Source organism: Muntiacus reevesi, chromosome 3 (assembly GCF_963930625.1).
Source record: "Muntiacus reevesi chromosome 3, mMunRee1.1, whole genome shotgun sequence".
Classification (NCBI taxonomy): domain Eukaryota; kingdom Metazoa; phylum Chordata; class Mammalia; order Artiodactyla; family Cervidae; genus Muntiacus; species Muntiacus reevesi.
The window spans coordinates 172,846,868-172,873,510 of record NC_089251.1 but is presented as its reverse complement, the minus strand read 5'-3'; the positions used below and the strand labels follow the sequence as shown (position 1 = coordinate 172,873,510).

At 39.9% G+C, this 26,643-nt stretch overlaps 2 protein-coding genes across 4 annotated transcripts in view; one reads left to right on the top strand and one right to left on the bottom strand.

The window, feature by feature from the left end:
- Positions 1-82: 82 nt before the first annotated feature.
- Positions 83-18,203, top strand: GINM1 (glycosylated integral membrane protein 1). 2 transcript variants are annotated; one of them, XM_065931164.1, is made up of 8 exons: positions 83-260; positions 5,761-5,817; positions 5,984-6,080; positions 13,520-13,671; positions 14,203-14,359; positions 14,861-14,988; positions 16,676-16,839; positions 17,851-18,203. In XM_065931164.1, exons 1-8 carry the CDS (start codon positions 141-143, stop codon positions 17,960-17,962), a joined length of 987 nt encoding a protein of 328 aa, XP_065787236.1. In that variant the 5' UTR covers positions 83-140; the 3' UTR covers positions 17,963-18,203. The 2 variants fall into 2 exon arrangements, with proteins under 2 accessions (XP_065787236.1, XP_065787235.1); XM_065931163.1 differs by having other exon boundaries at positions 84-260; positions 14,858-14,988.
- Positions 18,204-19,183: 980 nt separating this feature from the next.
- KATNA1 (katanin catalytic subunit A1) overlaps positions 19,184-26,643 on the bottom strand; it is a 33,491-nt gene continuing 26,031 nt past the window's right edge. The window contains exons 9-12 of one of the 2 annotated variants that reach the window (XM_065931161.1): positions 23,231-23,357; positions 22,590-22,724; positions 21,736-21,862; positions 19,184-20,560 (exon numbers count right to left, since the gene is read on the bottom strand). In XM_065931161.1, the coding sequence (XP_065787233.1) occupies positions 20,362-20,560; positions 21,736-21,862; positions 22,590-22,724; positions 23,231-23,357 (588 nt within the window). In that variant the 3' untranslated portion in view covers positions 19,184-20,361. The remainder of the gene's footprint in view (positions 20,561-21,735; positions 21,863-22,589; positions 22,725-23,230; positions 23,358-26,643) is intronic. The other variant, XM_065931160.1, reaches the window with a different exon arrangement.

The following is a 26,643-nucleotide window of genomic DNA, read 5'->3' as shown; positions in this document are numbered from 1 at the left end:
CCCCGCCCTCGCCCCGCCCCGCCCCCACAAAGGCTCCCCACCCCACCCCGCCCCACGAAAAGCCCCGCCCCTCAGGCCGGCTAGGCCCCGGCCTCCCGCCCGCAGGCCCACGCCCGCCGCCCGCCCCCGGCCTGTCCAAGATGGAGGGCGCTCCGAGGGCGCCCCTCGCTCTCCGGCTTTTCGTCTTCGCGGCCTTGCCAGCCACCGGGTGGCTGACGACCGGCACCCTGGAGCCGCCGCTCCTGCTGCCAGCCCCAAAGGTAGGGCTAGGCGGACGCGACTCGGCCGGGATTCTCGGGGAGAAGCCCGGACCGGGGACTTGGGACGGCAGCGCCCGCATCGACGCTTCCCACCTCCCCGCCGGCAGGCCGGGGACTGGGGGCCGGGCTCCCAAAGGGCGGGGAGTGGTGGGGAGAAGCACCCAAGGAAACGGGGGCGGCAGGGGACGGGGGAGGCGAGAGAGTGAAAGGGAATCTTTAACGTGTGGTTAAGCCCGGCGCAGCGAAACTGCTTGTTTGGGTAGTCTCGGCTGTTGTCGTCTTGACGGGCGTTTGCCGTCGAAAGTCGCCGATCACCGCCTTTTGTAATGGCGCCTTCTTGGGGTAGAGCCGGTCTCTGGGGCGAGGCAGTGTTTATGTGCTAGGGAAACGTGGAAGTTGCTCAACGAGAGAGAGCGAGGGCGTTTCCAGGCCACCTGTCTGCTGCAGCGGGTGGCGGGAAGGAATGCCTGCCCCCGGCGCGCGGGGCTCCGGGTGCGCGCAAGCCGGGTGCCCGGGGTCCGCAGAGGCAGAGAGACGGGGAAGACCCCGCGCAGACCCTGCCGGCCTGCCTTTAGCGGGCGGTGTTAGAGGAGCCGGTCTCTAAGCGCGATGGGGCCAGGCGCGCCAGCATCAGCTGGGAACCTGGTAGAAAGGCTCCAATCAAAAGCTCGAGGGTGAGGACCCAGCAGAGCGTTGCAGCAAGCTCTCCATTCAGGTGATCCCGAGGTGGACTGAAGTTTGCGCATCACCGCGTGCTTCTACTGAAGGGTGACTGGTTCTTACCGCTTTTGCCCGGGTGGGGGGACTCTCGCTGCCCTTAACCAGTATTTGCTTCTCAGTCGTTGAATGTGTGATGGGGGAAAAGTCTGAAGACTTCACAATGCGATTTTCCCAGAATGAGAAGAAACGACATAGGTGCACCTTTTCTTACTAATCAAGACCTGAATACCCCGCATTTAGGGGTGACTGACACCATAGATGTCACTGTTTTACTTTCACTGTTTTAAGAGTTATGGCGTTACCCTTCCTGGCTACAAAAATAATAGCGTAACTCGGTTTCAGTTCTCTTGGGATTTTCCAAGAAGCCACACCATCCCAAGCTCTAAGAATCACTTATATCCAAAGTGGACCACAGTTGCAGCTGTTCGAAAATATGAATATGAGATCGAGACCAAATTAAAATGAAGTAATTCCTAGGGTCCTGGAAATAGAGTCATTGGTTACCCCTTTTCCAGACTTTAGAGACTTATCATAGTTATTTATCAACCCCAAAGACCTTTGAGTCTATTCCTGTTATATGCTTGCCTTTAGACTGCAGGCTGATAATACACCATACTGTGGGTTCTTAGTGAGTTGTTCATTTCAGTTCTTCTTATGATTTCTGTCTGCTTTTGGGAAGTCCAGATCTACACTCATTTCATTGGTTAAATGAATGCTCTGCAGCTAGGAGGAGAATCTCATTCCTTGGAAGGTGTATGTGGGAAGCTGAGGCCTCTGAATCGAAACATTTTTCAAAGTTTTATTGTGAAAAATTCAAAGGTACAGAACGTTTGAAAGAGTTTTAGAGTGGTCATGCATATTTGATAGGAGTTGTTCTGTTGACTGTTGTGCAGCAATGGTGTGTTTGAACTCTGCATCATGGTAACCACTGGACTACTGTGGTTATTGAGTGTTTGAAATGTGGCCAGTGTGACTGAGGAACTGAGTTTTTAATATGTTGTTTAGTTTTAATTAAATGTAAATAGTCACATGTGGTTAGTGGATACCCTGTTGAATAATACCAACTCAGCCTGCCATTTGTATTTTAATCTACTTCCCTGGTGGCTCAGACGGTAAAGTGTTTGCCTACAATGTGGGAGACCCGGGTTCAATCCCTGGATTGCGTAGATCTCCTGGAGAAGGAAATGGCAACCCACTCCAGTATTCTTGCCTGGAGAAATCCTATGGACGAAGGAGCCTGATAGGCTACTGTCCATGGGGTCGAAAAGAATCAGACACGACTGAGCGACTTCACTTTACACTTTATACTTGCTTTATCACACATGTTTTCATCTGTTTATCTTCATATCCCGCCTGACCTAAATGTAAGAAATTTGGTTGAAGTTAGGAAAATTCTCTATCTCTTCAGTCACTCATTTATTGGATTATAAGCATTTTTCTGTTTTGTTTACATATGTAAGTTGTCAGCTGTTGAGGTTACACAGATTGTGAAGTAATAAAATTTTTTTTACAGTTTATTTTTCTAATATTAAAATGACTTGGTGACCAAAGAGAGGAGGGCAGCCAGAAGACGCTTATTTTCTTATATGTGTAAATATTTTTTTCTTATGTGTGTAAATATTTATTTCATTTATTTCCCTCAGATTTACTTTAAACCAGGTATCTATCACTTTTGTTCTTAGGAAGTCATTTTGTCCCAGGTGGGCATTTGTGAGTGACGGAATCAGAGGAGAATTGAAAATGAGTGGGGAGAGACTTCAGTTCTGCCACCCATTTCTAAGTGTACACTGCCCTGGCTGACAAGCCTGTACTTCCAGTTCCGTCAGAAGCTCTCGGAAAGAGCAAGAAATATGACCTGGCTCTGAACTTTGGGTTAGGAGGCAGGAAGGGATGAGAGTTTCTCCTGATGTGAAGTCATTCAAGAGGATCCCAAAGAATGTAATTGAAGTTGGCCCTCTGGAAAATATAGTGTGCTCGTGTCTATTCACTGTCTTTTCCAAAGACAATGGGCCCAGTTCTGCTGGGCAAGTGATGTATGTAAGTGCAGTAAATTACTCACAATATAGGGTATGTTCTCTACTGAAAGGCAGAAGCTATAAAAAGGTTTCTCAGAAGAGCATCACTGGAGACTTATCTCCAGGCTGTTAGAAGAACAGTGCTCTACAGTTTTCAAATAGATCGTCTAGTTTGGAAAGAATGAATTCTTGACTGAAATTTGGGCATAAAACAGTACAGCCAGCAACTTGATGGTTTATTGAACGTTAGTTTGTTCTAAGAGATGAGTTCACTTGTTCTAACCCACACTTAATTCTAGATAAGGATGGGCCAGAAGAAAACTGGGCTGGAGCTGAGGAATCACTAGTCCTAAAGCTTTCTGGGCTCCTTTGGGAGTTGGGAAGTGGACCAAAGTCATCGTGAATAGATGGTACGAACTTACATGTTTGTATCCTCTTTATCAAGTTGTCCCAGGAATCAATAAACTCAGCCCATAAAATTACTCTTATTCTCTCATTCTTTAGAAATATATAAAGTATTGGGGTTGCTCATGGTGCCAAGAAATACACTGATGTGTTAGTTTGATGTTTATGAATAATTTTTCTTGGGGAGGAGCTAAGATGGTGGAGGATTAGGACGGGGAGACCACTTTCTCCCCTACAAATTCATCGAAAGAACATTTGAACGCTGAGCAAACTTCACGAAACAACTTCTAATTGCTAACAGAAGACATCAGGTGCCCAGAAAAGCAGACCATCATCTTCAAAAGGAGGTAGGACAAAATATAAAAGATAAAAAGAGAGACAAAAGAGCTAGGGACAGAGACCCATGCCCGGAAGGGAGTCATAATAGAGGAAGTTTCCAAACACCAGGAAACCTTCTCACGGGCGGGTCTGGGGGAAGTTTTCGAATCTTGAAGGGCAACCTAACTGGGAGGAAAAATAAATAAAACTCACAGATTACATGCCTAAAAGCAACTCCCAGCAGAAAAGTACCCCAGACGCCCACATCCGCCACCAGCAAGTGGGGGCAGAACGGAGGGGAGCAGGAGGCATTGCTTAGGGTAAGGACCAGGGCCCGATTGCCCTGAGGGCAATCGGAGGGAGCTAACGTGAGACAGCAACTTAAACTGTGGGATAGCAAGAGAGAGAGAGAAAATTAACCTGCCAGCCATTCACAGAACAAAGGGACTGAGCAATTCCGGAGAAGAGCTAGCAGGAGGCAGGGGGGAGGGGAAAGGGGCAAACTCGGCCCCAGAGTCGGCATCCCCTACCAAACTGCAGAAGGCGCGGGCGGAAACTGAGGCTGGAACCACGGTGGGGAGAAGGCGCACCGCACCCGGGGAGAGTGCGCCCGTCAGGCTTCTGGCTGCCTGAGCTTCTCGGCCGGGGAAGGCACAAGACGCAGGCGAAGCTGAGTCCACGCTTTTGTGGAGTACCCGAAAACGAACCGCACGCAACGCAGGGCCCGCTCCATATAGAGCAGCCGGGAGCCTGAGCAGCGTAGACGGGGAGAGCACACACCCGTGAGCCGGGGCAAACCCAGTGTGGCCGGAACCCCGTGAGTCTCCCCACACACAGCGATACCTGCCTGCAGCGCCCCGCCCTCCCCGCAGCGCGACTGAACAAGTGAATAATTTTTCTCTTTGAAAATTAAGAATACCCCCCCAAAGGTATTTAAGAGGAGTCTTCTTTTTGTTCTAGGATAACAACGTCTGTGAATACACTTAAGAAGGAATTTCATTTACAGATAATAAATTATAGTTCCTGTGACCCTGAACACTTAAAATAGTGCTTTCTTCTGTGTAGTGAGCATCTCATGAATAAGCTTAAATATTTGAGTAGAGTGTCTTTGAGCATCCCGTGAGAGGCACTGAAACTCTGCACCCCAAGTCCTTGTCCGTGGGCATTAGAAGACACCTCTAAGAAGGATAAGAGCAAGTTTGTATGTGAAAACAATAAAGTTGGAAACATTTGATGTCTGCTCTCATGGATGTCTGCTCTCATGGAACAAATAAATAAGTTGATGGTATATTAAACAATGCTGTTAAAAAAAAAGTGTCTACGTCTACCCACATAACTGTTTTAAATGAAAGAAGTTCCAGAAGAATACATGCAATATCATTCCACTTATAAAGTTCAGGCACAGATGAAACTAAACAATAGGTTGTTTAGAGAGAGAGCGCACACGGGGAGTTAAACTAGAGGAAAGCAAGAAATGTGAACATGGAAGACAGTATAGGGGTTCCTTCTGAGGGGCAGTGGGAAATGTGACAGAAAGGATCATGCAGGGGACTTAGAAGATCTGAATGACATTTTAGCTTTGCTCCTGGGTAGGAGATATATGAGTGTTTATCTTTTCTTTTAAACTCTGTATTTGCATATTACATGCTCAGATACATTATATATTTCACATTAAATGGATAAGTGTATAGATTATGAAAAATTGAAATTGTGAATAATGGCATTTAAAAGTCTATAAAGGGAATTCCCTTTATAGGCAGTTAAGATTCAGTGTTTTCACTGCTGGGACCCTGGGTTCCATCCCTGGTTGGGGAACTAAGATCCTGAAAGCCACCCCCCCCCCAACACACACAAAAGAGCTGTAAAAATGAAACTGATGAGTCGTGTTTTCTTTTTTTTTCCTGATGAGTTTTTTAACAGTGTTCTTTTATTGTAGTCATAAGCGATCATACAGTAAGTATAACTGAGGGAGAAGAGAATGAACTGAGTTATTCTCAGTTCAGCAAATGCATACCTACCTGATTTGTGTATTTATTTTGCAGGACAGCATCAGAATTAATGTAACCACCCTGGAGGATGGGAAGGTGTCTAAAGAACAGGTGTGTCTTTGTTATGCTTTCATTATATCACTTAGCTAAGTATCATGCAGACTATTTTATTTTTTATCTATACAGCCCATTTAGTTAGATAAAGTATTTTTGACATGAAGAGTTTGTCATCATTTGTAAACCATTGGAATTAATGTATATGCTGCTTTATTTTAAGGTTGTTCTTAACATAACCTATGAGAGTGGACAGGTACATGTAAATGACTTCCCTGTAAATAGTGGTGTAACCCGAATAAGCTGTCAGACTTTGATAGGTGAGTACTGCTAAATTATTTCCATTATTGTTCTGTGTTTAATAACATTAAGTGAAACACAATTCTTTGATGTTATTTATTTCCATTTTAAATTAATAAAATACATCATTACTACAGTATATGATAACACTAATGGATTTAAAACTCTTTTCCTACTTAATATTGGTTATTTCTGGCATTTTCTTCTATCATGGCATTGATATTACTCAGAACTGCATGTCTGGGGGTAAAAAAAAGAACTGCATGTCTGGTAGGTTAATAACAATGTAAGAATGTGCCTCGAGGTAGTAAATAGGGATTTACAAGCAAGGCAGAATCTCTTCACATTTGTAAAAAGCAAAGAGAAGTGAATTGTCTTTCTGATTCTTCTACCTTTATGTCTATATTACATTTTCCTTTTTAACCTTTTAGAATCTTGAGTTGTTTAAAGACAAGCAAACATGTTACATTAGAATATACCCATTGTTTGAATGAGATAAAGAATATGAGAAATTTGTATAATATTCCTGTTACCTATTTTAATATACAGATTTAAGGCAGTAAGTATTTCTCTGACCACTTGTGTCCTTTACTTAATTCATTATGTGTCTTTATTATCATTCCATTCATAGTGTTTTCCAGTTATTTATTGTGATATTTCCTTGTCCTAGGAGTCATTTTGAAGTATATTGCTTAAGTTTCAAACACTGAGGGATTTTTTTTCTCTTTTTACTGATTCCATCTCTATCATCAGAGATGTAGCTGTATAATTTTAACCCTTTGAATTTAGAGACTTGCTGTATAGCTTAACATATGGTCAGTTTTAATAAATGTTGCTTTCCATTTGTATTTGAAAAGAACATTAACCATTTAATTAGTTGGATATTATGTTCTATATCTGTTAGGTCAAATTTGTTAACCACATTCAGTCTTTTTTTGATTTACTGATTTTTTTTGTTTGTTTGCTTGCCCTTTGAATTACTGAGAATGGTATGTTAAAATCTGCACTAAGAACATTTGTTCTTTCAGTTTTGTCAGTTTTTGCTTTGTATATTTTGACATACAGTATTACTAAATCCATGCAGATTTAGAACTGTTATGTCTTCTGGTAAATCCACTCTTTTGTCATTATAATATGTCCTTATTTATCTCTAGTGATGTTCTTGCCTTAAAATCAGCTTTATCTAAATATATTATTTTCCCAGTAACTGCTTTTTGGCTGGACATGGAGGAGGGTGGTAGATGGTTTTGTGGTATGTTTCCATTTTTTTTCAGTCTTCCTGGGTCGTTATAATTAAGGTGCATGTCTTACAAGCAGCATATACTTGTGGTTTCTTTTTTCTTTCTTTTTTTTAATTCAGGCTATCATTCTGTCTTTAATTGGAATTTTAGTTTACTTATATTAATGTAATAAAAGACATATTTAGATTTAGATAGTCTATCTTGATTATTTGTTTTCTGTGTCTTACCTGTTCTGTTTCTTTTTTTTCTTTTTTGTCCTCTTCTGGATTATTTACTTTTTGTTTCATTGTCCCCTTCTATCTTGTTGGTTTTTATATTATTTTACGTTCTTTATATTGTTTTATGTTCTTTTAATGGTTACCCTTGAGATCAGTAAACTCATACTTTTATCATTTCCCAACCACTGCAGAAATCTTAGAACACTTAAACTCTGTTTATTCTCTTTTTGCTTTTAAATTTTTTAATTTAATTTTTATTTTTTTAGCCTTGAGCCTTGAGGGATCTTAGCTCCCTGACCAGGGATTGAATCTGGGCCATGGCAGTGAAAGCCCGGGTCCTAACCACCAGACCACCAGGGAATTCCCCCCCTTGCTGCTTTTGCATTGCTATTTTCATGAATTTTAACTCTTTGGATTCTTAAACCCTGAGCACCATAAGTTGTTCTTGGTGTTTTCCTGTAGTCCAATGTTCTTTGTGCTTACCCTCACATTTACTCTTTCTATTGCTTTTCATTCCTTCCTGAATATCTGTATTCCCCTCTGGAGTTATTTTCCCTCTACCTAAAGAATTCAGCTTAGTATCTATTCAGTGCAGATTTCAGTGTCTGTGTTTGTGTTCATGTTTTTACGTGTTTCCTATGGTTCTCAGTGAGAGAGTTGGTGTACTGCAAGTTAATCCTTCATAGCGGGGAAAAGAAGTGCTGTTACTGGCTTGAATAACATTCCACTGATGTTATATGTATTAGGAATTTGACGTGGGGCACAGTCTGCCTGCTTTATTTACTATAGTCATCTTTCTAGTCATCCCAGTTGCGTTGAGTTTATTTCCTTGAAAGCTGAAGTAAAAGCCTGTCTTGCCATTTCACAGGAATCTTTAAAACATTAAATGTAACTACAACAAGAGTCTCCTATCCTTAATTCTTTAAAAAAATTCTTCTTTGTAGATGTATTAGTTGTATTGCTGTTTAACAGTTGAACCCAAATGTTGTAGCCTGTGACACTGTTATCTCCTAGTTCCTGTAGGTCATAAATTTGAGCTTGGCTTAGCTGGGTGCTCTGACTGGCTCAGCTGGGAAAGGTCTGCTTCCTAGCACTCGTGGTTCTTGACAGGATTCATTTCCTTGTGAATTGTTCCTCACAGGATGTTAGCTGGAGTCCCTCCATGTTCTTCCACGTGGGCCTCTCTGTAGAGCGCCTCACAATGTGGCAGCTGGCTTTATCACAGAACAAGAGAGAGTGTACCAGCGAGACACAGGTCACAGTCTTCATAATCTAATCACACAGGTGACATTCCAGCACTTTCGCTGTATTCTGTCTGTTTGAAACAAGTGTCTAGGTGCAGCTTGTCCTCCGTAGAAGGCAGTTCCAAAGGGGCATGAAGGCTGGAGGGGCAAGATTCATTGAGAACCATTTTGGAAAGTGGTCTCCCTCAGTAGAGAAAGTCAGAATATAGAGGGCTCTTGTTGTTACTAGTTTTAGTCTATAGCAGCCATTACAGATTTGGAGGAAGAGTCATATACATCAGTACTCTTTGATGTATTGATGTGACTGCATTTTCTCATCTATTGAATCTCTGTTCTAGTGACTGGCCTTTGGGCATACGAGTAGGCTAATGAGGAGCCTGCCCTTCGCTGAGGGAGTTCAGTTCAGTTCAGTCCCTCAGTCGTGCCCAACTCTTTGCGACCCCATGAATCACAGCACGCCAGGCCTCCCTGTCCATCACCAACTCCCGGAGTTTACTCAAACTCATGCCCATCAAGTCGGTGATGCCATCCAGCCATCTCATCCTCTGTCGTCCTCTTCTCCTCCTGCCCCCAATCCCTCCCAGCATCAGGGTCTTTTCCAATGAGTCGACTCGTCGCATGAGGTGGCCAAAGTATGGGAGTTTCAGCTTCAGCATCAGTCCTTCCAATAAACACCCAGGACTGATCTCCTTCAGGATGGACTGGTTGCATCTCCTTGCAGTCCAAGGGGCTCTCAAGAGTCTTCTCCAACACCACAGTTCAGAAGCATCAATTTTTCGGTGCTCAGCTTTCTTCACAGTCCAACTCTCACATCCATACATGACCACTGGAAAAACCATAGCCTTGACCAGACGGACCTTTGTTGGCAAAGTAATGTCTCTGGTTTTTAATATGCTGTCTAGGTTGGTCATGACTTTCCTTCCAAGGAGTAAGCGTCTTTTAATTTCATGGCTGTAGTCACCATCTGCAGTGATTTTGGAGCCCCCCAAAATAGTCTGACACTGTTTCCACTGTCTCCCCATCTATTTCCCATGAGGTGATGGGACCAGATGCCATGATCTTAGTTTTTTGAATGTTAAGCTTTAAGCCAACTTTTTCACTCTCCTCTTTCACTTTCATCAAGAGGCTTTTCAGTTCCTCTTCACTTTCTGCCATAAGGGTGGTGTCATCTGCATATCTGAGGTTATTGATATTTCTCCTGGCAATCTTGATTCCAGCTTGTGCTTCTTCCAGCTCAGCGTTTCTCATGATGTACTCTGCATATGAGTTAAATAAACAGGGTGACAATATACAGCCTTGACGTACTCCTTTTCCTATTTGGAACCAGTCTGTTGTTCCATGTCCAGTTCTAACTGTTGCGTCCTGACCTGCATACAGGTTTCTCAAGAGGCAGTTCATGTGATCTGGTATTCACATCTCTTTCAGAATTTTTCACAGTTTATTGTGATCCACATAGTCGAAGGCTTTGGCGTAGTCAATAAAGCAGAAATAGATGTTTTTCTGGAACTCTCTTGCTTTTTAAAATGATCCAGCGGATATTGGCAATTTGATCTCTGGTTCCTCTGCCTTTCCTAAAACCAGCTAGAACATCTGGAAGTTCTTGGTTCATGTATTGCTGAAGCCTGGCTTGGAGAATTTTGAGCATTACTTTACTAGCGTGTGAGATGAGTGCAATTGTGCGGTGGTTTGAGCATTCTTTGGGATTGCCTTTCTTAGGGATTGGAATGAAAACTGACCTTTTCCAGTCTTGTGGCCACTGCTGAGTTTTCCAGATTTGCTGGCATATTGAGTGCAGCACTTTCACAGCATCATCTTTCAGGATTTGAAATAGTTCAACTGTAATTCCATCACATCCACTAGCTTTGTTCATAGTGATGCTTTCTAAGGCCCACTTGACTTCACATTCCAGGATGTCTGGCTCTAGGTGAGTGATCACACCATCGTGATTGTCTGGATCATGAAGATCTTTTTTGTACAGTTCTTCTGTGTATTGCTACCTCTTCTTAATATCTTCTGCTTCTGTGAGGTCCCTACCATTTTTGTCCTTTACTGAGCCCATCTTTGCCTGAAATGTTCCCTTGGTATCTCTTAATTTTTCTTGAAGAGATCTCTAGTCTTTCCCATTCTAGTGTTTTCCTCTATTTCTTTGCATTCATCACTGAGAAGGGCTTTCTTATCTCTCCTGGCTTTTCTTTGGAACTCTGCATTCAAATGGGAATATCTTTCCTTCTCTCCTTTGCTTTTTGCTTCTCTTCTTTTCACAACTATTTGTAAGGCCTCCTCAGACAACCATTTTGCCTTTTTGCATTTCTTTTCCATGGGGATGGTCTTGATCCCTGTCTCCTGTGCAATATCATGAACCTCCAAACCTCCATCCATAGTTCATCAGGCTCTCTGTCTATCAGATCTAGTCCCTTAAATCTATTTCTCACTTCCACTGTATAGTCATAAGGGATTTGATTTAGGTCATACCTGAATGGTCTAGTGGTTTTCCTTACTTTCTTCAGTTTAACTCTTAATTTGGCAATAAGGAGTTCATGATCTGAGCCACAGTCAGCTCCTGGTCTTGGTTTTGCTGACTGTATAGAGCTTCTCCATCTTTGGCTGCAAAGAATATAATCAATCTGATTTCGGTATTGACTATCTGGTGATGTCCATGTATAGAGTCTTCTGTTGTATTGTTGGAAGAGGGTGTTTGCTATGACCAGTGTGTTCTCTTGGCAAAACTCTGTTAGCCAGGAGACCACTGGGTAAACAGTGAAAACACTGAAATGGACCACGAGAGAAGGGAAGTTTTCCAGTTAGAAGTCTCGAGGATGTGAGGGAGGTTAGGCAGACGAGAGAGAGGGCATCGTAATGAGCCTGAAGAAGGAGGACCCGGCAGAGAACCACCAGAGAGGTCACAGGGTGCTGCTGAAGGCGTCTAACAAGGACGCTGTGTACTCAAAACCATGTGATGGTGAGATTAATCTGGCACCATGTGCATGGTGGAAGAGGGAGGGATAACAGAAGGGGAGAACAGTTAGGTAAATATGTTAAGAGTAAGTAGCTAATGAACTAGGTGTTGGGTGGGGAGGTTTGGTGGAGCCGGAAAGGACACATGGAAGAGATACTTTGGATCTGGAATGGTCCAAAGGGAACAACTGACTGGATACAGAGGATGAGAGTGAATCAGTCAAAGGTAACCTAGTCATTCTTGTCCTTGGTAGTTTGGAGAACGGGAGGGGTTTCTTAACAGAAACAGAGAAGTCAAGGAGGAACAGGTTTGTGAACTTAGATTGAGACCAGGGGTTAGGCCTCTTGTTTCTCAATAAAAATGTATGTACCTGTTTAAAAATTACAAATGTTAGTCTGTACCCCTTGAGATTTTAAGACTAGAGTGAAGCTTTAGCATCTGTACTGTTCCCAGTTGGTTCTGATACATAGTTAGGGTTTAGAACCACTAGACCAGGTATTTGTTTTAAATTATGTATTTATAATTCTGGGTGGAATCACTACTTCACATAGGCTATAGAATAAGAACTTAATGCATCCTCTCAAGGAACTCGGCCCAGTTGAAACAGATTTGTAAACTAAGAACTACACTGTTAGTGCTTTAAATTTTTTTTAGAAAAGGCATGAACTCAGCATTGTAAGGATACGGTATCTAGAACTATTAAGTAGGAGTTTATTAAAAATGTATGGAAGGGGACTTCTCTGGAGATCCAGTGGTTGACTTTGCCTTCCAATAAAGGGGGTACTGGTTCAATCTCTAGCGGGGGTCTAAGATCCCACATGCCTCACGGCCAAAAAACCAAAACACAAAACAGAAGCAATATTGTAACAAATTGAATAAAGACTTTGAAAATGGTCCACATCAAAAAATAACAAAATTTAAAAACTTAGGGGAGGAGAGTGAGTAATGGAGAGCATGCTGGATCAAGAGAACAGCTCTGTAAAGGCACAGTGTCGGCTTAAGCAGCTGGGCCTGCATGCAGGATATCCATCTGGGTTCCTTTTTGGCAGATGATTCTCAGCCAATAACATCTGAGGAACAGAAACGAAATGCTGCTTTTGCAGCAGTTTCATTGGTTTCTGTTATCTTTTTCTATAGCGCTGCTCAGCTTTATAAACCAGTTGTGACTGCCACCCTCCATCGCTGCTGGGGTGCGGGTAGGGCTTCTCAGCCAGAAGGAACAGGGCCAGTAGCCGGTCCCACTCCGTCGTTTGTTAGTGGGGAGTAATTACGGGCTGTCCCTCCCTCATCCCTATTCCCACCCTCCCCAGCGATTAACAGGTTGCCTGCTGGGAAAAGAATTGACAAAAACCCTCAAGTGTCCATACTGCTAGTGTCCTTTCTAATCACGGATTTTGTGAATGAATGAATGGATGAATGAATGAATGGATGTGCTCACCTCTCTAACACGTGGGATTGTCTGTGTCTTCCACCTTGTTTTGTAAACAGTTGCACCTACTGGTTCCTCATAGCCAATCTTTGTAAAAGAATAGGAAAGATGTGGCAAGTGTGAAATTCCATACAAAATCTGAAAGTCATCAGGCATTTTCCCCTTTAAATGAATATAAGAATTGTAGGAATTTGTCAAGTTGTCTTTGTTTTCATCGATCTGAAACATCAATGAGGTCAGAAATAAAGGTAAAGATAATGGTATACAACTGTCTTGTTCCATATAAATGTCAACAGAATGATCAAATTCAGTAACTGATTTGGTGGCATTTTTTGTTCAAAGCTATCACTACTTTTTTTTTTTTTAAACAGTGAAGAATGAAAATCTGGAAAACTTGGAGGAAAAAGAATATTTTGGAATTGTCAGTGTAAGGATTTTAGTTCATGAGTGGCCTATGACATCTGGTTCCAGTTTACAACTGATTGTCATTCAAGAAGAGGTAGTAGAGATAGATGGGAAACAGGTAAGATAGTACACTTACTGTCTGGGAATTAATTGTAAAGATTTGTGTTCAGTGTTATGCACACGTTCAGTTATTTATTTCTGACTTGATAAGGAAAGAAGCTACATTAATGTTGCATGTATCCAATCATTTAGAATTGTCTACTTGTTTTAGCATTTACTTGTTTAGAATTTGAAGTCTTAATTTGAAAAATGATCATATTCATACATGTTTATATCCCTTAAAATTATGATCATTATTAAGCAGAGCAAGTAAGTGAAGAGACTGAATTTGGTTCGTAACTCTGCTGCTGTTTCTTATGGCCAAGTCTCTCTTAAGTCAATGAAACGAAACTGAGAGCAAACCTCTAATAGTGAGTGCTGAAGCACACTGTGTGTGATTAAAGTTGCAAATTAATTGTCTTAAAGAGGAATTCTGTGAATAGGACAAGTTTTTTAGTTTCAGAAATCAGGGAAGAAAATTCAGTTTTAGATTCTTACCAGGTTGTGTCATTATTCAAAATAAAGAGTAATTGCATCTATTTTTTCATAGGCTCAACAAAAAGACGTTACTGAAATTGATATTTTAATTAAGAATCAGGGAATAGTCAGACGTTCAAACTACACCCTGCCTTTAGAAGAAAGCATGCTCTACTCGATTTCCCGAGACAGTGACATTCTATTCACCCTTCCCAACCTCTCCAAAAAAGGTACTTTCAAAGACCATTATTTAAAGTATTAAGGAAATGATTTCTTTAATTGGTAACTTTATCATCATAGTTTGGAAGTAAGCTTCTTTTAAAAATGCTTTATAACATGTATTGCTTTATGTATCCACTTTGTAAAATGTGGTCTCTGCTGACGACAGAGGGACATTTTGCTGAAATCATCTAAAAATACATAATAAGAATTTCATTCACTTAAGTTCATTTAGAAGAGGAAATATCATTTTTTCCACTGAAACAAAGAACTTAAAAAATTTGACTTTCTATGTGACAGAATTGTAACTGCTGTAGCTCCCTTCTTACTGTCTTATTTTGAGGTTCCTTTCTGGCATTTAAATCTAAATAATCAAATGTTTGTTTTTCTCCCACGGAAAAAATGGATGTTCTCAGCATCCTAATTGTTGCTGGGGTAGAGCCCTAGAACTGGTGGGAGAGTCACCAGCACGTGCTTAGCACTGTGCTGACCTGGCTCTTCCTTCTCAGCAGACAGTGTTAGTTCACTGCAGACCAGCAGCCAGTATCTTATCAGGAATGTGGAAACCACTGTAAATGACGCTCTCCCTGGCAAATTACCCGAAACTCCTCTCAGAGCTGAGCCTCCATCTTCATATAAGGTAAACCGGGTATCTGGGATTATCTTTATATGTGTTACAAGCATTGATGGTTATGGCAAAGAAAATAAGTGCTAGCGTTTTAAATGAGGTGGAAACCATGAGAATTTCATCCATGGGACGTTGTTAATAATGAACTCATCACTGCTTTAATGTGACATTTTTAGGTATTCCTGTCTTCCTTCTTAGTAATGTAGGTCAGATGATGATGGTGGAGGTATAGATTTCAGTTTGTTTGGGGGTCTTTCTCATATCCCCATTGGTCTGTTTATTCTGTGACTTCATGCATGCATACATGGACACATACACACAGTCCCCTCAAGACCTTGTACAGTGACTTGGCACCCTTGGTGGAGTGCACTTTCCGAAATCAGACTGCCTAGGTTTGAATCCTGGTTCTGCCGCTGACTAGCTGTGTCAGCTGGGGCAGGTTCCTAGCCTCTCTAACCTTTTTCTTTATGTGTACAGCAACGGTCCATAAGTGATGCCTTTTCTATGAGGTTGTTGTAAGCATTTAAATAAGATGGGTGCAAATGTAAGTATACATTGGCACCTGTTAAGTACTCACATATGATTAATAATAGTATACTGCTGACTGGGAAGACAGGGTTCAGAGAGTATGGTGAAATCTCTATGCTAGCTCGGCCCCTTACTCAAAATAATTTACATTTAAGTGAGCAGGATATGTGCTTAGTAACAAAAGATTCCAGGGATGCTTCTTTGAAGAGGTTCTCACTGAAGGTTAGGATTGCTTGCTTTGGGTTACTGGAGAAACTTTGGTCATTTTTTGAATGCCTGAACTCTGGTGCCCTTACTAATCTTACTCCATATCTGTCAGAGCAAGGAAGAACAGACTCTTCAAAGTCTTTGCCATCAAAGCATGCCCAAGTTTCATCTGTCACTGTTGAAGTACGCAGTGAACTCCCATCACCAACGGGCATCACCGACTTGACGGACATGAGTTTGGGCAGGCTCCGCGAGTTGCTGACGGACAGGGAAGCCTGGCATGCTGCAGTCCATGGGGTCGTAGAGAGTCGGACATGACTGAGCAGCTGAACTGAACTCCCCATAGGGTTCCAGAATGTCTGTCACGCTTTCCTTCTGTTGTCTCCCAAATACTGGAAACACATAGCTGACAGGTCCATTCTGTATAAGTGGACTAGCCTTCTTGTCATGTGTGCTTAGATACTCAGTCATGTCTGACTCTTTGGGATCCCAGGGACTGTAGCCTGCCAGGCCCCTCTGTCCATGGGATTTTCTAGGCAGGAAGAGTGGAGTGGGTTTCCATTTCCTCTTCAGGGCTCTTCCTGACCTAAGGATCAAACCAGTGTCTCTTACATCTCCTGCACTGGCAGGCGGATCGTTTACCACCAGTGCCACTTGGGAAGCCCTTTATATTAGACAACACGTATGAATAACTGTAAAGGATAGTAATGTAACAAACATTTATGCCTCTTTTGCTAGAAAATAATTTTTAAATTGTAAATAACTTTGAGGTACATTTAAAAAATAAAATGCACCCATTTAAAATGTGCAGTTCGGTAAGTTTTGACAAGTGTAGATACCCATGTTACCACCATTACAGTCAAGATGTATAAATGTTACCATCACCTAAAACTAGAACATAATTTTTAAAGTTTCTTAGAGCTCAAATGAAACTTGCATATCTAATAAAAACTTTTTTTTTTAGGTGATGTGTCAGTGGATGGAAAAGTTCAGAAAAGATCTATGCAGGTTCTGGAACAGTATTTTCCCGATATTCTTTATGTTTTTGAATGTCATGGTGGTTGGAATTATAGGAGCAATTATAGTAATAACCATCTTAAAGGTGCTTTTCCCAGTTTGTGAATACAAGTAAGTATTTGTCATTTTTTATCAACTTTAGTATTTTTAATGATTAAGAAGTAGTTGTATTTACTATAGAGTAGAAAATATAAAAATTAGGAAGAATAAGACAAGTGGGGGGAAAAATAATATATCTCTTTTTTTCTAGTCCATCTTTCAGCTTTAGCAAAATTAAAAGACATTTATTGGATACCTTTGTGCTCAAGACACCTGTCTTGGGAATTCATATGTGGATAGGACAAACTCTGCTCTGTAAGAACTTAGTGTATTGGAGAGAAAGGAAACAAGTGTCTATAATGGAAAATGCATTGTGTATAATAAGAAATAAATGAAACGAGGGCTTCACTATGTATCTTCAACCGCAAAGTATCAATTTAAAATGCAGTAAATTTTTGAAGACTAGCAAGGTATTTTAGTAACACGAGAAAGTAAAAGAAAGTAAAAGTGAAAGTTGCTTGGTCGTGTCCAACTCTTTGGGATCCCATGGACTATATAGAATTCTCCAGGCCACAATACTGAGTGGGTAGCCTTTCCCTTCTCTAGGGGATCTTCCCAACCCAGGGATCGAACCCAGGTCTTCTGCATTGCAGGCGAACTCTTTACCAGCTGAGCCACAAGGGAAGCCCGAGAATACTGGAGTGGGTAGCCTATCCCTCCTCCAGTGAATCTTGCAGGTGGATTCTTTACCAAGTGAGCTATGAGTAACAGGAGAAATGCTGTCTAAAGATCTGTGGTTGCATGCCAGTGGACTACTGATTAGAAAGCTGCTCAGGCCTAGTCTTCTTGCCCACTTTGTGCAAATCTAGGACTGTGTATGCCATGGGGATCTGTAATTTACCTTGTCATCTCTTACAGTACCAGCTAAGGAACTTCCTCTTACTCCTCCAAACCAATTAGTTTGGTTAAAGTGAACTAACCATCATAAATAAAATGAAGCAAAAATACCTAATCCCAGGTATACATTTAATTACAACCTCAAAGTAGCCCTGTCTTACTTTAGTTTTAACTTTTGTATTTCAGAGGAATTCTTCAGTTGGATAAAGTGAATGTTATACCTGTGACAGCTGTCAACTTATATCCAGATGGACCTGAGAAAACAGCAGAAAACCCTGGAGATAAAATATGTGTTTAGAACACCCTCTCAAATCATGGACTCTGAGTTAGCTTAATGGTTCAAATTTGCCACTCAAATATAATTTTCTTTAAGCCATTAAGAATCAGTTTGTACACTTGAGAAATTGCTAAACTCCTAAAGCTGTCTAAAACTTGATCTTTAAAGTGACAGTTAAAGTTCACCTTATTCTATAATAGGGCTGCCTGTTCTGGTGGTGAATTATTAAAGAAAATTTAAATGCAATGGAAGAGAAGACATGTGAAGAAACTGAAACTACCAAAAAGAAAAAAAAAAGGGGCAAGACAAAATGCCACGTGCCAATCCTTTTCAAGGTGCCTTTGTTAAGGAAATTATATACATTTAATTACTATAATATATAAGACTTTATGAAAAGCACTTTATGAAATTCTAATTTAAAAGCTCAAGAACTTAACACTTATTTTTTTATTCAGTAAAATGTGCCTTAATATTAAGTATGTGACTCAGTATAAAAATCACTGAAGTGTGTATTATGATTTGATTGTATCCTGTACCAAGACTACTTACCTTGGATGAACCAGGATTTTAAAATAGTGACATGTTCTCACTCTAAAAATAAACTTTTTTTTTTTGAAGATAAAAGTACAATGTTTTTGGAATAAAATCTTTGCCCATGTGAGTTACTTATAATAGCTCCTTTCACATAACACTGGCTAAAACCAAGGGTCACATCAGTTAATAAGTCCATCAATGTTGTCTAATTAGAATGTGCCTTTGCTCTCATGGTTCTAAGTATAATCCTGTTTACCCCACAATAGTGTTTGGTCTTTTTTTAACCATCACCCATATTGACGTATATTTTACAATATGATCTAGGACATATAATTCATACCTTTACTCCATGTGATACTTTCTGTTCTATTAAAATTCTTTAAGTTTTTTAATTGTAACCCATCATTTAAACGGCTTCTTCGGTGGCTCAGTAGTATAGGATCCACCTGCAATGCAGGAGCCACAGGAAACACGGGTTCGATCCCTGAGTTGGGAAGATCCCCTGGAGAAGGGAATGGCAACCCACTCCAGTATTCCTGCTTGGAGAATTCCATGGACAGAGGAGCCTGGCAGGCTACAGTCCATAGGTTGCAAAGAGTTGGACACGACTGAAGTGATTTAGCAAGCATCATTTAAAATACTTTAGAGGAAAAAAAATAAAATACTTTAGAGGGAAATGACTGGATTTTAAAACCACCTTCAATTTTGACTAAAAAGGTACGTGTAGTGGAAGGATGATAGGTAGTAAAGGAGTCATTCATTCTGCTTATTTGTTTTTAATAAGGAATAACAGCCCTGTGTAATGTACTGTGTCCATCTTCTAGACAAATAATAATACAATTTGATCCCAAAGTCACTCAGCAATTAACACTTTATGTCCTTCACTAAGTTGCTAGAAATCACCAGTTCTAACTTTAAACAATGACAGGGTCTTATTTCATCCTTTAAGCATAAGCTTGTAGCCTCTTGTGAGAACAATGCAGGAGGCTTTCACTGGAGGGTGCAGGCCCTGCAGTCAGCAGCTCCTCGCCTGCCTTCTCTCCTTACCTGTGATACTTGAGACCATAGCAAGTCATGTGGTCTTCCTGAGGCTCTGTGTTCTATGGTTGGGGTGATACAGTAAGTATTACTTTACAAGGAATTATAAGTAGAAATCTTACCTAAAGTTTTATACCATTACTGTTTATTTCATTAATTTATATTTGTACTGTTAATTATTTTAATTACACTGTGCATCCATGAGTGATGGGTTAGTGACTCATTAGAGAACAGTGAGCAGCACGAACGTAAAGGCAGCTTCTTGCCTACAGTGCAGCCTTTTCCATGTGGGCAGAATAAAGTCAGGCAGGCAGGACTGTTCAGATGTGTATATATACATTTTTTTCCTTTTAAACTGCACAGTAAAATGAAGGGGCCTTTAAAGCTCTCTCAGAACCAGAAGGGAAACCGGCCATAACACCAGGCAGGAAGGAAAGCACAGTGGGTGTGGTTCGGGCGTCACTCAATTGGCTACTTGAGTAAAAATGTTCAGGAATTTTCAGTTATCCTCTGGCACCTACAGAGCTAGAGCCAGTCTCATTCTTCAGAAGCAACAGCAGCCACAGGCAGTGGAAGAGAAAAGGATACACTCAGAAGTGCACATAAAGACAGTTTTCCAAGCCAAGTAATAGCACTTGTGCTATAACATTTGTCAGTGAAATACAGTAATGCTAAAGCAAAACAAGTTTGCTTGTAACTTGAAAAAATTGCCTTTATTCAGAATCATACTTTTTTTCACTCTTACCATAACGAAAGTTTAAAAAAATATAGCGCTTGGTGCAATGAAATAACTATTTTAATTATTCAAACACTTAATGCAAGGTTGCTCACAGTTTACATGTGAGAATTTAGCATGATCCAAACTCAAATATCCATTTCTCATATCTTTCAATGTCTGCAGCAGACACTGACTTTGAAACCTTTTTTAAAGCCATTTCAAAATCCTCCATAGTTGTAGGCATGTGCATTTCTTCTCTTGAAAGATTTCTGATTTCTTCTGGGGTCAAACCTTCAATACGCCTTCTCATTGCCATCAAGGATGCATCCCTAGGTTTTAAATTAAAAAGACACACAAAGTGATGTGCTAGTCAAATAAAAAACTGTGAACAGAAGGTTTTTTTCATTGCATGTGTTATTCTGCAATTATTTTATTATATATACAGAAGTAGTACTGCGCAGAATCTAGTATTGAACTACAAGGCCTGTTTTGGAGCTGTTTTGTTAGCAGTTAAATCTGAGCAAAAAGCCCAAGAAGTAGAAGGATATAACATGAGGGCAACTGAATTTTTTTTAAAGTGTACCATAAAATAAAGAATAAGCATCACAGGGACAGGAGAGAACTTGTTAGCTGGAAAATTAAATATTTTCTACTGCATGTGTAAGAAAAGCTAAACAATCAAGTGGTCTCTCCTTTCCCCTCCTCTGTATTAGTGCTATATTTTTTAAGGAGAAACCTAAGATTCAACTACCTCCTTGCTTTCACCCCATTTGATCCTTACCAGCAGCCACCACACGTGCAGAGCGACAGCTACAAAGCTGTTTCATACACACATTACTGCTAATCCTCACGTCAGCCCTGCACGGAATGCTTACTTTGGAGGTGAGTAAACCAGTGCAGTCAAGGACCTTCCTAATAAATGTCCAAACTAACACCAAGATTAGGACAAACCTACTTCAGTCACGTGAAGAAGAGACCTCTTTTCTTGTTACTGATATTCCTATCACATTTATGACACTTCACTGAAAATGAGACTGTATTTCCTTCTGATGTGCCAAATCAATCTACGTCAGATTACGTCTCCTATGGAACCACACGCCGAATGAATGCGCCGACATTACTTTTTCTAACCCAGGCACTTGGCAGCAGTCACCGTGCAGACAACTCCGCTCAGTCTCGCCTTGCTGGGCTTCCTCTGCAACCATGTCTGACACATCCAAAGTGGCTGAGATTATCAAATTTGGTAAGTCAAAATTGAAGACAGAAACAAATGGAAGAGACAAATCCATTGCTTTCAAAACAAATGACTGAACAGAAGCAGGCAAGTTTTTATAAGGTATGTGACGCCAATAAGCATTCCACAAGCTCTGCCTTCTTATTTTACTTCTTTTAGCTGTTTAACTTTGTAAGATGCAAAGAGTGTGGATCAAATTTAAATGACTGTGCTGCCCTTTTCACATCAAAGAGAGGAGAACTACTGACATACTTTCAAAATAATTCATACCTGCACACGTTGGTAATGTCTGCACCTGAATAACCCTCCATGTTTTCTGCTATACTTGCAAGGTCAACATCATCAGCCAATTCCAGCTCACGGAGACTTATTCGTAATAGCTCCTCCCTGCCTTTTGCTATCAGGAGAAACAAAATATAAATGAATATATATAAATATAACATATATAAAAAAATAAACATATAAATATAAACAAATATAAACATACATATAAATACCAACATAAACAATGTTTTATTTTTCTCCAGTCTACTTTAAGAAGTTGTTTTTCAATTCTTAGAGCTCATTTGCTTAAACAATTTAAGAGCTATTCCTCATTGGATTTTTATTTTTAAATTTTTTTAATTGAAAAATAATTTTTAATTGAATTTTTTTTAGTTTTTACATTTTTAATTGAACTGGTCTTTTTTTTCCCCCCATTTATTTTTATTAGTTGGAGGCTAATTACTTTACAATATTGTAGTGGTTTTTGCCATACATTGACATGAATCAGCCATGGATTTACATGTGTTCCCTATCCCGATTCCCCCTCCCGCCTCCCTCTCCATCCCATCCCTCTGGGTCTCTGGTTTGTCTTTTAAAGTAAAGTTAATTAATACCAAACTTCAAAATTTAGCAAAACTACTTAAGAGTTAACATGAGGGATTTTACTGGTGGTCCAGTGGCTAAGACTCTGGCTCCCAATTCAAGCAGCCTGGGTTTAATCCCTGGTCAGGAAACTATGTCCCACATGACGGCAACTAACAGTTCACATGCTGCAACTAAGACCTGGTTCAGCCAAATAAATAAAATAAAAATGTTTTTTTAAAAAGTTAACATGAGCTTCCTGATTCAAATGAAGATACCTGATGGTAATGGAATATAGATTCTTTTCTCAAGACGTCGTCTTAAAGCCTCATCAATATCCCAGGGAAAATTAGTAGCTGCCAGAACCATAACCATTTTGGAAGGGTCATCATTTTCAGAAGCACCTCCAACACCTTGAGGAAGGGTAAGAACATAGTGAAAAAAAAGGCAAAGCAAAGCTCAAATACTTAAAAGATCCTCAAATATTTAGCACAACATTAAAAGAAATGTAATCATCAAGCCTCCTTAAGACTTACAAAGCAAACTGGTACATGTGTGAGTTTGCAGCTCAAGAAAAACGAGTTTTTGTAGCATGCAGAAAATATGACTCAAAAACAGATTTAATAAAAAGACTAGTTCAGCAAAACAGTGTAACAATTTTAAAAATTCTTCAAAACCATACATATCCCCCTCTAAGGCCAATTGATCTGCATTTGTTTCAGTTTCCTGGGTAAGAATGAGATCAGTGTGTATGACAAAAGGTGTCCAGTGAAGGAATAGCCATTATTTCCGATGTGTCACCACTGTCAGCATCCCCCATTTACTGCTGTCGATCTCCAGGACCTACTCGCCAGCCCTGGTCACTGGAGCTGGGGTGAGCACTGAGTGGAGCTTAGTTCACGCTTAGACACACGCGTACCATCCATCTGAACCAGCAGCTCGGCCTTCACCCTTCTGCTTGCCTCGTGCTCTTCAGAAGTCCCTCTGCGGCTGCAGATGGAGTCTATCTCATCAATAAATATAGTAGCTGGAGAGTAAAATCGAGCCTGCAGGAAGAAACCAGGCAACCAGGTTTTTAATTCCATTTAAAAGTAATCTACAGTTAAGCAATTAGAAAAGAGTGGAGGAGCCTGCCCACACTGCGCATCGCTCCCTCTTGTCCTGAGGAGAGAACTGGAAGAGCTAAAATACAGCTTCTAACACAGACTTATTGTATACTTAAATATTATATGGCAATTTCTATATTATTCAATACTCTAATGGGCTATACATAAGTCATATAAATACAGGATTATCCTGTACATTACAATGGTATAGATAACAATAATGGGAAGACATTTATAGATTCTGATAAGTGTTCTAAAGTTTCAAAAAAATTTTGTTAAAGAGAACCATTACCTTATTTATTAATAATATCACATAGATTTTTATAAATATTTAAAAGTATATTTAAATTTTAATATTTCATTTATATGTAAATTTATTTTAATGTAAATATACACAATATATATAATGTATAAATATATTTATATTTATATTTTATAAATATAAATATATTTTATAAATATAAATTCTAAGGAATTCTAATTAAATTGCCATTTTTCATTTGACTAATACAAGTACAGCTGACCCCCGAATAATTCGGGTATGAACTGCATGGCTCTACTTACATGTAGATATTTTTCAGTAATAAATACTATACTACTACCTAAGTTGGTTGAATCTGAGGGTGTAGAGGAATTATGGATACAGAGGGCTAACTATAAGTTACATGCAGATTAATCTTCACATTGTTCAAGGGTCAATTAGAAGAGTCAATTAAAATGGCCTTTTTTTTAAAGATAAAATTCATATAACAAAAAATTCACCATTTAAACCATTTTAAGGTATACAATTCAGCATTCAGCATATTAATACTATTACGCAATCATCATCACTGTCAATTCCAGAACATTTCAGTGCCTCCCCCCGCCCAGTAACCCACACTTCTCTTCCCCCAGCCCCTGGTGATTACTGATCTATTTTCTGTCCCTAAGCATCTGCCTGTTCTGAACATTTCAAATTAATGGCATCAAACAATACGTGGACTTTGTGTCTGCTTCCTTCCACTCAGCATGTTTTCCATGTTTATCTATATTATAGCAATGTACAGTACTTCATTCTCTTTTATGGCTGAATAATATCCCCCAAGTTTATTTTTGTACCTCAAATGCATTTCTTCTTCCTCAAATCAAAGGACAGGGAAGATTGATCCACCAGTCAAGTATTAGTCTAATAAACAGCTGTCTAAGACTCAGTAGTAGTATCACCGTTTTCTTAAGGAGACAGAAGCAGCATTTTATCTATTTATTTTTATTTTTTTGTTTTTAGTATACTTTATTTTTTTACCGGAGTATAGTTGATAAGAATGATATTATTATAGTAATTAATATTTACTGTTAATCATTTTTTAAATGAAATATCCAAACTTACAGAATCACCATCACAAGAAAGCTTGAAACTAAATGATGGCAAAGATTTCTCAAAACAGAGCTTAAGTGAACAAACAGCATTTTAAAGTTCTGCTAAAAATAGAAGTCCACAATGGCAAATGAACACAACAGACTTGAACATGCAATTGTACTAGGTCCATCAATTCTGACCATGAGGTTACAATCCATTCCCCTCTAAAACGCGATTAACTGTGCTGAAAGACTGCCTCCAAAGTACAGATGTACTTTTAGTCTGTTCACTTGGAAAATCCTAATATTAAATCTCACTTTCTTTTCTAGTTAAAAACCTGAATTCTAAGTCATCTATTCCCTCCAAAAGGATAATACCATTTTTAATTAAGGTATCCTTTTACTTGGATTTTAGGCACTATGTACATTTTTCTGCTTTCTTTTCAAGAAACAGAGGGGGAAAGTAAATTGGATGGAGGGAAAGAAAGAAAAAAGCAAACATAAAAGAAAATTTGTAATTGAAATTCTAGCTAGCAACCATCAGAACCAATGACAAAAATCAACTTTCAAGCAAAAACTACTAGATTTGAGTTTACCCCCATACTACGGGTACATAGAAAGGTCTAAATTAAAGCAGAGGCTATGTGGCACATTTAAAATTTGGTTTGGATGACCTGGGAAAGTATCATAGATGTGGAAGAGGACACCAACTGTTTCTGCCTGCACAGCACCCCTTCTTCTGATAAGAGAAGCTCTCCTTTTCATTTGTACATAAATTTTCTTTCTCATTCTTACTCCACTACTTCAAATGAGGCCAACCTCTGCTGGAGTTCCAGGAGAGTCCAGGCACAAGAGTGTGACTCAAGTAAGGCCAAACATTAATCTCTGGAGTTTTGCTGGAACAACTGAGAAATGAGGACTAATTCTTAGGGATTACCATAAGGACAACAAAAATAAGATTTAAACTTCTAACAGCTATCTTAGTCACCATATGGATCTGCCAACGTCAAAGTCAACCCAGACGTAAAAAGAGCCAAATGTTTAGACAGAAACAATTCCCAAGGACATCTGAATTGCTGGATCCTGCTAGACCTAAAAATATAAAATGTAACCTGATAATTCTGTTATGTCACCCAACATATTATTCTTTTTGTTTAAACTGATTTGATTAGACTTTTGTTTTCCTTATTGGCTGCACCTGTGGCATGTGGGCTGATAGTCCCAGACCAGGGATGGAACCCATGACCCCTGCATTATGAGTGCAGAGTCTTAACCACTGGATCACCAGGGAAGTCCCATGATTAGATTTCTGACACCTGAAAATGAAAGTTCTTGACAATATAGCAAAAAAATATACAGTTAAATTTTTAAATGTCTGTACCAAGTCATGTGAAAACTTCTGGACAGATTTTAATAATATTTAGGTGGGACTACCCTGGTGCTACAGTGGGTAAGAATCTGCCTGCCAGTGTAGGGGACACTGGGTCGATCCCTGGTCTGGGAAGATTTCACATGCTCATGGAGCAACTAAACCTGCGAGTCACAACTACTGAGCCTCAGAGCCAGTGCTCCACAGCAAGAGAAGCCAGTGAAACCAGAAGCCTGCCCAATGTAACTAGAGAGTAGCCCCCTCACAGCACCCAGAGAAAGCCCGGAACAGCAAAAAGGACCCAGTGCAGCTGAAAATAAATAATTTAAAAACAGTATTTGTCGATGTATGGCAGAAATCAACATAATACTGTAACACAATCATCCTTCAATTTAAAATAAATTAATTAAAAATAGTAATGGTAATATTTAAGTGGCCTTATTCATAATATAGGCCTTAAGCCATGCTCCCTTTGAAAGATTCTGGTGGGGCCAGGTGCATAAGAGGCAGTCATCTGCAGAG

Coding starts and splice junctions, on each gene's coding strand:
- GINM1 (XM_065931163.1), top strand. CDS start 141: ATGGAGGGCGCTCCGAGGGCGCCCCTCGCTCTCCGGCTTTTCGTCTTC. Junction 261..5,760: donor TCCTGCTGCCAGCCCCAAAG/GTAGGGCTAGGC, acceptor TTTATTTTGCAG/GACAGCATCAGAATTAATGT. Junction 5,818..5,983: donor GGAAGGTGTCTAAAGAACAG/GTGTGTCTTTGT, acceptor CTTTATTTTAAG/GTTGTTCTTAACATAACCTA.